This window comes from Struthio camelus, chromosome 1 (assembly GCF_040807025.1).
Source record: "Struthio camelus isolate bStrCam1 chromosome 1, bStrCam1.hap1, whole genome shotgun sequence".
NCBI classification, from domain to species: domain Eukaryota; kingdom Metazoa; phylum Chordata; class Aves; order Struthioniformes; family Struthionidae; genus Struthio; species Struthio camelus.
The window spans coordinates 164,706,735-164,719,329 of record NC_090942.1 but is presented as its reverse complement, the minus strand read 5'-3'; the positions used below and the strand labels follow the sequence as shown (position 1 = coordinate 164,719,329).

The 12,595-nt window shown below is 36.9% G+C and overlaps 1 protein-coding gene across 7 annotated transcripts in view; it reads right to left on the bottom strand.

Moving 5' to 3' along the window:
• The window catches only part of DOCK9 (dedicator of cytokinesis 9), a 136,463-nt gene that overhangs the window by 116,392 nt on the left and 7,476 nt on the right, over nt 1–12,595 (bottom strand). For 4 of the 7 annotated variants that reach the window (XM_009680065.2, XM_068928511.1, XM_009680070.2 and 1 more), the window contains exon 1: nt 5,093–5,386. The exons of the other annotated variants lie outside the window; for them this stretch is intronic. In XM_009680065.2, the coding sequence (XP_009678360.1) occupies nt 5,093–5,254 (162 nt within the window). In that variant the 5' untranslated portion in view covers nt 5,255–5,386. Of the gene's footprint in view, nt 1–5,092; nt 5,387–12,595 lie in introns of those variants that run through there. 7 annotated transcript variants of the gene reach the window in all.

Sequence of the window (12,595 nt, the reverse complement as noted above, 5' to 3'; positions counted from 1 at the left end):
GGGTGGAGGGAGTACTAGAGATGGGCTTTCTTGTATTATCACAGAATCACAGAATGGTTGAGGTTGGAAGGGACCTCTGGAGATCATCTAGTCCAACCTCCCTGCTCAAGCAGGGGCCTCTAGAGCATATTGCCCAGGATCACATCCAGACGGGTTTTGAATATCTCCAGCTAAAGGAGACTCCACTACCTCTCTGGGCAACCTGTTCCAGTGCTCTGTCACCCTCACAGGGAAGAAGTTTTTCCTCAAAAAATTTCCTCAAAAAAGAAGTTTTTCCTCATTATTCCCAAATGAGTCTAATAAAAGTTCAAACCCAAAACTGTCTAAAGGAATCATCAAGAAATACAGTCAAAGCTACAAGCCAGCAAATCAGACACCAGGTTTTATTCACCCAAAGCAGTAAGACGAAAGGAGATGAAGGATTTGCTCTCGTGCAAGGGACCCAAGAAAAACCATCGACGAGTTAGATGCTACGTTTAAACATGTGTCAGGTTCTTCTTTATGAGAAGGCTTAATGCTGCAGTTGCTGAGGCCTAAAAGTTATTTTAAGACAGATGCAAGTTTAAGCAACATTTGAAAGTGAAATTACAGAGTTAAACCATACAAATTATCTGCACACCATTAGAGGATAGCTGTATAAGCTGTTTAAGCACAATAAAAGACCAGTTTCCACCCACTCAGCAGTCTAACTTCCTTGGACCTTTTTTGGAATTTTCTACTTTATATATTTCTATTTTATTTCTACTACTTTAAATAAAACAAGTTTATATTAATTTGTTAAGTTTGACAGCAAGAACAGGACTTTATATCTGGCCTTTAAATAAATGACTCTTTTAAAGGTTTGTTTTATCATATGTTAAATCATACCATATTTTTAATTAAAGAAATATAATTTATTCAATACCATTCTGAAATCAAAATCTTTTCAGATGAAGTGTCTCCTGAGGAGTTATTCCAGAATGACATAGCTTTCTACTGTCACTAATCAATTTTCCTATATGCACAGCCTTTGGTCTATCTTAAAGATGTCCCAGTGTATAAACCAAAAGACTCCCAAGTAGCACAGAAAGTTAGACAAAAGGAATTCACTAACGCCTAATGCTTACATTGCTGTAAAGTCAACAGGTTACATTGACTAAGAAACTGCAGTTAGTCAAACACAAAGTCAGAGGTTCTGTTTCCAGCAGGCATGAATCCATCATGCTAACAGCTAGACATAGATTATTTCATAGCATTTCTTCCTGGAAACTGTGCAAGCACAAATTAAGTAACAGTTATTTGAATCAATGATATTTTCCACAACAGGCTTAATGAATTAAAATACTATTCAAAACCATTAGGCTATATCTTTTATAGACAACAGCTACCAAGCTACCTTAAGTAACTTTAGTAAACTACCATTTTAGAATGTTTAATGAGAGAAATGGCAGTGTGGAATAGTTCAGAAAAAACAAACTGTGTAGAAAAATAAGTCAAGCAAGAAAAAAAAGTTGCTTTCTGCAATTTTCAGACAAATCTAAAGGAAAATGTTGCATGCACATCCTTCAGCTTAATCTGTCTCCCTTTAGAAGTCTCTAACTCCTCCATCCGTCTTGCTTGTTTACTTAACCAGCCTCTTCTTTCACCGAATCCTTGCAACAGGCTTATTAGCAAAACCCAAACTTTTAAATCTCATTTTAGTTTTACTGTCATCATATCATTCTCCTTGCTTATTTTCCATTTTTGCCTATCATCCAAACTCTTAGATATCATTGGTTATACTACCATTACTGATAAAATGAAATCCAGGTATAAAAATAAAGGCTATGGAAAAAACCTCCTAGCTCCAAGAAGTTACAATACTGCCAAATAAAAAAAAAAAAATCTGTTCTCAGCATGCTATTATGTTAAGTCATAGAAAAAAGAATGAACCAAGTAACATGGTTCAAGTATACAAACTAAGATTTTGAAAATGTATCCTTCACCTTGTTACAAACTAAGTAAATTAGATTTTTTTTTTAATGTTTTCAGAAAATAAGTTTGCCCGAGGAGGACATTTGGGGAAAATATATTTTCATTAATTTTGTTGTAACTTCTAATAGTGTCTCAAACTAAAATTACGATCTTTTACTAAAATGTAGGTTTATACCCAAATGACCCAGGGACCCTAGGGATCCTGTAAACCCTGGGCACTAGAATAAGATGAAGGATATGTGACAGTCTAGAAATATTCCTGTACCAAAGTAAGATACAGCATTTTCATTGCAAGATCGAATGACACCAGATAAAAGTATACTTTATGTTCATCTAAGAAGAAATTCTCACCCAATCTTCATTTTATCTTTGATTTATTCTAACCAATCAAAAGAATAGGTTTACTTAAAATATAACTTTAAACCAAAACCTCCTGACCTCAGGAATAGAGATAAATTAGGAAAAAATATCATACAGCGTATGCTAAAATCAATTACTGCTGCCTTCTTATTTCCTCACAACATAGTCAGGTTTTCCTCCTAGGAGGATTACTTCCTGAGAGCTTTCTATTCACAGTTTTCAGATTTTCAACGCTGGCTCTACAAGAGAGTCAATGGGTCCTTATACTAAGAGGCTTCCTGAAATTCAGTGGTGTTGTGACAACAGCTTTACATCAGGAGATACTACATCCAAATTCCAAATCAGCTAAATAGACTTGATCGCAGGAAGGGAGCGGGGGGTGGAAGGTAACAAATTGTACCTCAGATATGTATTATAGCACAAACAGATAGATACGTGAAGTCATACACCCACACACACACCTGTTGCAACAAGTACAACAATAAAAGAAAACACAGGAAAGTGACATGCTGCCTTTCTCTTTTGATCTTAGCCCTACAGCTCCTCTTCTGAGGAAGGGGATTCCTGGAGTCTTCCAGCCCAACATGGAAGCCCAACATGGCTTCCTAGTGAGAAACAACAGGTAATTTCTCCTCCTAAAAGCCATGCTTCAGAGGAAGAAAAATCGGCAAAATTCACTTGTTTAGCAAACAGTAGGAAATTCTGTAATTTAAGACTTATACTTGAATGAGTTTTGTAAAACAACGTGTCACTGCTGCGAGGATTGCAGTACCTTTCCCCCTCTTCCTAGTCTTTACAGAAACCTGGTTTCCACTCCTAAGGAATAAGTCAGTTTCTCCTAAGGCCAGTGCTTCCTGACCTTACACAGTGACTCAGGTAGCAACTGCCAGTGTCAGCTGGGACTATTGAGAGTGTGACCTTTTAATGCAAGCCGTCTATTTTTTTCCTTAAAAATCCTGGTTTCTGCTCTTATGGACTATATTAGTCCAGTATGATGAGCAGGAAGTCATTCCGACCCCTCAATTCCACATACTCTTCCATACTAACCTTCCAATATTGATCCCAGGAAGAAACTTATCTTGATCCACTGCTTCCAATTAGACCAAGCTGACAGTGATGCAGGAAAATCTGAATAATCAGTATGGTTATTTAAAAGCATTTAGAAATTTTGGAATAGAAAAAAGCCTAAGTGATAGACACGGAACTTGAGTTATAAATGGTAAGCTAAGCATTCCTAATCTTGCTAGTTCGCAAACTAATTCTGTAGGGCCAAATTAAATAAAAATTATTCCTAAAATAATATCCTATGAAACAAAGAAAAAGAAAAAAAGAAATGTTATATGATATAATGAATATTCACTGCAGCACAAGTTACAATAATTCATATTACATTAAAAAAAAAAAAAACTTCCTCAGTCACTCATTTAACTGATTTGTAGCATTTAAGTCCAGTAAAGGTTCTAGGTCTTAAATTTGATGGACCGCAAAACTTATTAAAATTATTTGTTGGCTTGAGTTTAACAATGTCTAGTAAACGTGTGAATGAGGCTGACTTAAAAATGGCTAACATTGTAAAAAGACTTCTAACACCTAGAGGAAGCCATTTTATTTTTAATATCAAACAATGTTCAGAATTTATAAAATCCAATACTATCATGAAGGGTAATATATAAACTGTAAGTTATTTTAAGCATCTGAAGAGAGTTCAGGTGATTCAGTATTCCTTCCTGGAAACTTATTTTTTATTTATTTATCTATCTACCTATATAGCTATATAGATATCTACATCTTTTCTTCTTATATTTGAGTTAAGCAAGAAAGGCTCAAAAAAGCATAGAGACAACAAAGCTATGTAAAATTTCTAAAGGCTTTCCATAGCTGCAATTGTACAATATAGGTACCTGAGCAGGCACCACAAGCTTGTCAAAATCTGTACAGTTATCTTAGTGTACAACCCTTCTCTTATTCCAACTATCTTGTCAGTGACAAAGCAGTTAATAAGTAACCCAAAATTATTTAAAATAAATATTTAAATCCTTAACTTGCCTAATTCTGAAGCAAGTGGTGCACACTAGTTATTGCAATTCCACCCCCTCAAGCCTAAATGCATACATCTGACGTACATACGCATCATTAAGCTGCGGGGGGGGGGGGGGGGGGGGGGTACAAAGACGACAGTCTCACTTTAAAGTCTGCTTTCTGTGCATCAGGAAACACCTAAAAAGCCTGAGAACAAAGCAGACTTAGAAAACTACTCCCTTTAATCAATTTTTCTTCTAGAATGCTCCCTTATCCCTTGCAATAAGTTACATGGAAATAGAATAGATTCAAAAGAAAAATATCCAAATCCATTTGACAAATAAACCTTACATCCTGGGTTACTATTTTCCCAATGATGCATTCCTTAGTTTTTCCAAATAACATAATCCTCTGTACTTCACTTGAAGTACCACAGTCAAATATATTCCAAGAGTATGTATAGAAAGATCTAACAGCAGACAATCTTCTATAACAATCCTGTTAATGAGTGTAAATTCTTCAGAACTATGAATAGAAATCTAAATGAATATACATGAAATAAATACAAAGCCTAAGCTTTGAGATCTGCCCTTGCATGCACATGTATTACATGCCACATACTTCAATATTACAGGTTGTTACTGCATGTAAGTTGCATTCATCTTTGCAGGCAGTAGGTATTAAAAAAACATGTTATCCTGTTTACAGCTTAGCTTTCAGTTAGCAGATAAAATTATTAATAGAACAAGTTCATACTTACCAGAGATGAATGAAATAATATTCCTGAATCTTCATTTGGCAAGCTGAACGCTGTATATTCAAGGGCATTGTTTTCTCCTTGCTGTTTGCAAATATAACCACAGTTTCTCTCAAAAACCGTACGAATGCCTTTAAACAGAACCACGCTAGTAGTGCAACCCATTCCAAATGCATTGAATTTTGCATTTCTAGCAACCCTGATTGCATTTGTAAAATGTCGTCTTCCTTTGCTCGATTGGAATGATCTTCCTGTGCTTGACAGAAATATTTCTTGGTATCATCTTCATTAGGTCCAATACTTAGTTCCTCCCTTGACTAGAAACCATCAGCTACTGATACGTAATCCTATTTGCTTCAGCTGAACACTGCCAAAAATCCAGTCACAGAAGACAAAAATCAGAGAGTGATGAAAAGCAAAGGATACCACAGCTGTAGAAGGCTTTCACCATGTACTACACTCTACAATAGAGATGAAAGGATACTCCACAGGGTCAGGGAAATAGCTCCTATTTTTCAAAGATCCTTAGAACATAATCAAAGATGAAAGGAAACTGCAAAGATACTGCTGCAGTTTCTGCTGCCAGCCACAAAGAATCCTCATCTGCTGCAAGAAAGCTCTCTCCCAGAATGCCTAGCACAGACTTCGTACTAGCAAGCAGATCTTTGCTTGACCTAAATGTGCTTTTTGGTGTTCAAAAACAATTTCAAAATCAAAAAGTCAAAATACAAAGGAAAAAATTATTAGGTTACTGCTGCTATGGAAACAAACAATGTGTCACTGTAAAAACCTACTTCAGCAAATCTATATGCTGGCAGCAGGCTTTTTTCAGTTCAGGCAACCCACGCGGGAACTGAAGGCTGACAACCGTCTTTTCTTTCCTCACATGCAAAAGTGGTTAGTAAGTTCCCATCTAACAGAAATTGACTTTTTCTGGTCCTTGATTGTGAATAGTCAATAGCCATGCAAAAAAGAATATCGCTCACTGAACATCTAGTTCAGATCAACATCCACCTCTAAAACAAAATATAGTCTGAAGTTTTAAATATATAAATTTCTTCGTTATATAATGGATCACATCCAAATTGATTCAACTTATCATTACAGGATTCTGTCCTACAGACTATGTTAGTATCTGTGAAACAAGTATGTAAATATCTTTAATTGACTCAGAGAAGAAAGGCTAAATATTTTTTTAAAATCTTTTGTAGAACCAACTACATGTAAAGGCAAGGAACTTGTAAAAAGTAATTGTCCCTATCCACACTATGACAATATTAATCATGACAGAGACCAGCAAGTTTTACATTTCTACTGACCTGATCCACAAGAGGAGCTGCATTTACTTATTTTACACCCCACCCCATACACATCCTGACATTTAAAAACCTAAGCTAAGTTTTTTTAGAGGTCTTGAATTAAAAAAGAAAACCTGTTGGGGTGATTATTACATTTTGGGTATTGAAAATGCACTTTCTAGAATGCGTTTCCACTGTAATTATTTTAGAGATACAAAAGGACCATTCCCGTTAGAAGTAAGTAAGCAGAAAAACAAGAGTAGTCAAACAACTGTCCAAGGCTATTAAATTTAGACAGAACTGAAAAAATGGTTGGCTGTAAGCTGCATCCACAGCCAATATTATACAAATACATTACAGAAGAGTACTTGCATATGATGATGGCTTTTAAGCTGTGAATCTCCCCAATTCCAAGTCAAATTTGTCAGTATGATCTGGGGTATTTAGTTTCTTGCATGCTTATTTTTATCCTTTAAAAGAAAAGCCTTAGCAAGGTCTTTTTTTATTTAAAAAACCCCAAATCTTACTAACTTTTTTATATAGGAAATGCTTGTTTCTTCTCAAATCATAATACTCAACATCAACCAAAATTCACATCAAATGAGTACAAAACCATACTGGTGGCAGCACTGCTAACTCTTTGCTCAGCATATAAGGCCTTAACAATTTATATTATCATCATGGTTCTCGTTAGCCACGTTCTTACCTAACTCTAAAATTGGGTGAAAGAGTGAATTTATAAGCACAAAGGTGTTGCAATGCAGTTAAAATAAGCTAAATTAAAAGGAGTGAAGAATGAAGAGAGGGAATAAGCAGATTTATGATGTGAATAACAGATTTCCCCCATGCAAATTAAGTTAGCTCGAGGAAATGCTTAGATGATATAGTGAGAGATTTAGAAAAATATTCAAGATTTATTAGCACTTCTCCTTAACATCTGGCTAGTTAATGCATGTCAGTATACTTCCATTTTATTTCTAATCTAAATATAGCATAACAGTACGCAGATGCATTGATTAAAACATAAAAAAATTAAAAAAAAAAATCAATATTTGACAGTGATCCAAGTATGCCCTTCCAGACCCATGTTCTCAAAGGCAGCAGTTAGTACAGTTGTTAAGTTAGTACATTCCACATACTATAAGAAATATCAATTGTGTTAAGGCAGTTTTGTTTGCAACGTAATAAGGAAAAGCTGGGGGTGGGGGGAGAAGGTGACAATTTGGTATGAATCCTACTCTGAGGTGCACATAAGTAAGCATGAATCTTGCACAGTGATGTTTCTGTCTCTCTACCTAGTCTATCCTCTTCAAAAAAAAAAAAAAAAAGGAACACAACAGTGACAAATGTGCTCTGCTCCATCCACTAAGTTTGGACAAATACATCTTTGGAAACATGACTGCAAATATTACATCCCTAAACCAGACTGCATGGTTTATATGGGAGAGGAACAAGCTTCTTGTTTATTTACTCTACTCGACCTGTACTGCTTTGCACTGTGAGACTCCCAAAGACGAAAAGGCAAGTTAGTTGCCGTTAGCTCCAAAGTTGTTTCTTTAGAAGGCACCTCCTTTTGAGACAACTTCTTTTGTACAGGCAAAAAGCAGCAGCTCTGGTTCCCCTCCAAAAAACTGTCTGGACCTGTTGAACAATACTGTTCCACGATTGCTTATGGTCTAACCACCAGTCCTCCTCTGATTATAGCAAATGCTTAATAATCGCTTTTCACTTGGGACCTGGAGGACTTCAAACCAACATGTTAGGCAACCCTGTGACAAACACAAATTAATTCTGGCAAGCAGAATCATATAGGTACAAAGTAAATACGTGTGCTAGAAAACAGAAAGTTCTAAACAATGTTTGCACATTTCCATTTGACATTGGTTGTCACTTGCAAAGGTAGAAGTCTTCTGGGAAAAATTACCTAGGTTGATTTAAAATCTGCAGCGGACCCTACATAATCCTCAGTAACAAAATGAGAATTTATCACAGGTAACTAGACAGAAATGTAACAGCTGGAAGAATACAGATCAGAACCATGGAGACCTTCCAATGGAATATGTTACTATAAAACAATATGGATAGTCTGCCTTCAGATGTGCCATCACTGTTGCAAAGCATTTCATAATGACACAAGAGAACATAATTCAGGCAGTATTTAAGCATCTAGGTCCTAATATAAGAGCCACAAAAATATGCTTCATACCTTAAGACATTAGAAGTAGGTACTCAAATTTCCCTTGATCCTTAACATACCCAAACTGCTGCCATCCTGATAGGAGTGAACATCTGGTAACTACGAGATCTTAACACATACTGCCTGAATTCCATTTTTCACAAAGCATGACAGTATCTGTAGGCAGGGTGCAACTTTTCATCTGGCAGCTGTCTATATATCAGCTCAGAATGCTGGAGGTGTGGGCCTGATGCTTCTCAGCCCAAAGACATTAAAATCAACATCACTCACCACTCTTTGGAGTGCCTTAGCAATCAGACTACAGTATATCCAGGCCAAAGCACTCATTCCTGTCTGATAAAGTTATGCTGCAGGAAAAGAATTCAAGACCCACTAGCCCAGCAAAAGGAAAAAGAAATGAATACAAAACAGTTTGTATTACTAGGAACGTTCGTAGCGGAGAGGGGGAGGAAAGTTCAGGTTCCAGTTCCTATTGCAAGGACTGTTCCTGCACTGAGTGCCTCACACAAATTTCAAAGAAGAGGTTTGTCAGTTAACTCCCTTCAAGAACTAATGTTTCTTTCGAAAGAAGGAACCACGCGAAAAAGTTGCATCTGGTGCAATAGTGAGTTTTACCTTGTCTTAAGAATAAAACTCTTAAGCACCTGAATTGTCAAAACTAGGGCGGAATGTTTGCTTGGATATGGATTATATTTGGTAAATCTCACACCCGTTTACAAGAAGTGCAAGAAGGAGGAGCCAGGAAACTACAACCTGCTCAGATTCACTCTAGTCTCCGGGAAAATTATGGAGCAAACCCTCCTGGAAGCCATTTCCAGCCATATGAAAAATATGGTGGTGATTGCAAGCAGACAGCATGGATGTACCATTGATAAATCATGCCTGACCAACCTGTTTGCCTTCTGTGATGACATGGCTGGCTCTCTGGACAAGGAGAGAGCAGTTCATGTTGAATAATTTCACTTCAGCATGGTCTCTAACACAGTCTCCTGTAGTATTCTTGTAGCCAGACTAGGCAGATGTGGATTGAATAAGTGGATGATAAGGTGGACGTTACCAGTGACATACTGGCAGACAACAAGTTGAACATGCTGAACAGGCTCATCAGTACAAGAAAGATACTGATATATGAGAGCAGATGGCCCCAGCAGAGGGCTATCACAAAGGTTATGGGGCTCTTGCACATGATGCATGAGAAAAAAATGAAGAGGCCTGGAACTGTTCAGCCTTAAGAGAAGGCCAAAAGACAGATTTTACTGCTGTATATGACTACATAATGGGAAGGTACAGAGAAGATAGAGCCAGATTCTTCTTGAAGGCATGGTTATAGGACAAGATGCAGCAGACACAGAATACTGCATTTAGATATGAGGAAAATAATTTTTTTTTTTTTTTAACCACAAGGGTAGTTAAATAACGGAAATGCTGAATCTCCATCCTTGTGGATATTAAAACCAGGTTGTCCGACTCTCTGAACAATCTGATGTAACTGGACCTGCTCTGAGCAGGGGGGGGTGGATTAGCTGACCTCCAGATATTTGCCTCTCAGCCTTCATGATTCCATGGCATTACATCAGGTAGCCACCCACTGGCCATAAAGACAGAGAGAAAAATCCAAAAGTCGTCCGTCCTTTAGAAGAGAGCCTGCATAATTACTCTAGGAGGCACTCTTTGAGAATAGCATGCTTGGATTCCCCTGTAATTTTGAAAGAGAATCTGCACACTCAGCAAGGCCTTAAGAAGAGGCTCCCAAAGAGGAACAAAAAACTACTCTAACGTCAGCAATACTAACTATACCACAACAACATGGTCACAGATTGAAGACCAGAGACAATGTATCAATTGCACGAGATGTCCCTAATGTCAAAGACCAAATGAAAAGGCAGAAATTCTCTTATGAAGACTGGAACAACATTTAGTTCTGTCATATTTAGTCAAGAAAGCAGTCACAGCTGGTTAATGTCACAAGTTTCTTTTAATGACAAACAAGGGAATGAATGCTGATAACCACTACGCCTTTTACTAATTTAGACAAGTGGGAAGGAAGCATAAATGATGCAACCCAAGAAATGCTGTTTCAAAGATGTTAATCTTACATGCACCATGTTACATATGGGCCGACGGAGAAATACTTTCAAACTCAAAAACCCACCAGGTACAAACAATTAAATATCATATAGCTCATAGTTTTAGGTCACATAAACTGCAGAATTGCAGAAAAGTCAATCTTCTCACAAGAGAATACTCCATAACTAACAATACATTTTCATCCACAGATAAACACTGGAAGTTGCCACTAAAGCATGCAACAAATTCAAGCTTAACTCAAATATATCATAAATCTGGACATAACAGAACTTTAGGAACTTGTCCAAGTCAATCTAAACTGAGCAAATAAATCTGCAACATGAAGTGCCAGACAAAAAACACCTAGCTCTTTTAACTATTTTATATCTCAAGGATCTCTGTCACTGAAATTATATAGGATTTCTGGAATTGAATATAGGATTTAGAGATAATATAGGATATATAAGATATAGGATTATAGGATTCTGGCACTAATATAGAATTTCTGGTACTGAAATATGCTCATTGTACTCCATCTAGTGGTCACATAACTTTCAGCTTTCTGAAGTGTAAGGGGGCTCCTAAACAATTGTCATGATAAACACAGCATAAACTTATTATTATCATTAAACATATTAGTGACCTCTTCTGTAGCTGTCTAATTATAATTATTTTCAGAAACACTTATGAAGCCATGGCAGAATAAATAAGATAAGAGTACAGCAGACTAGGAAAAACAAACCCTATAGTTAAAACCCAGTTTTGAGCAACCCTGCTGCGTTCATGGAAGAGCTCAGATTTTCGGAGCTCATGCATGCTTTCATACTTTTAATCCACCTATGGGGGTTACTCAGATTCAAGCCTTTCTCCTTCCCTTTTTCCTACTTCAGTCAGGAACAAGTTCCAACTTCCACTTTCTAGACCATTAGCTGCCAATATATTACGCTGGAAGTATTGTCCCTCGAACTTCACCATGCAATATTATCACCTGCCCAGATAGTTTACTGCAAAAGTTATCCTTTTTTCACTCCCTTATTAGAAACCTCATATTTCATGGGACTGAAAACTTACTGAATCATGCTTCATGCTATAACTAGGAACAAATTTACATACAATACTACTGGGCCATCAGAGGCTGCATACAATACCAGGCGAATAACTCTTGAGGTCATAACAACCTTGGCAAGTAAAACTCCCAAGCCAATTTCTGCAGGAAACTGGAATTGGATTCCTCAAATAATTCTGAGGTGTGTCATCTCTTCATTAAACTGAATGCTCTTTTTAAACTGACTGAAGATTGAGGTCCAACATGAATTTAAAATCAATCCCTCTTGGATTACAAAGCAGTAAGAGTGAAGCTTCCTCTTAAAGGCAAAGATACTACTACTAGTTTTCAGCTCCAGCAGCTACTACATTAGATGACATTCAGCTGCACAAGAATTAGTGTCCGTGCAAAAGAGGCTGCAAATAAGCCTGGCAGAAATAGGACTGAAATACCACTTATCATCATTGCTGTACTGGGGGCAAGTAAGGAATAGGCTAGGTGACTTTCAGATTTACAGTCTTACTCTGTCAGCACCAGTGCTCTGGTGACGAACAATACTTTCTACAATACCAAAGGGTAAAGACCAATGTATAAGAACAAAGAATATGAAATATTATTGGCAATACCATCAAATTGGAGTATGCATGAGTAGCTTTTATATACTTTAAAAACAAAGCCTCCTTCTAAATGTTAAGCCTCAACATGCTAGCATTTCCATTTCCCCTTTGTTTTCTTCACAAGCCTCTTAAAATGAGGCCAAGAGCTACCTTATTAACCTTTACCTCTCCCACTGAAAACACTTAACTCTTTCTGTAGAAATTCTGTTTTTCTTATTCATATATATTTCAGTACTCTCATCAGCAGATGAGGTGAACCTATGCCTTGGGTCACCAGTAAGG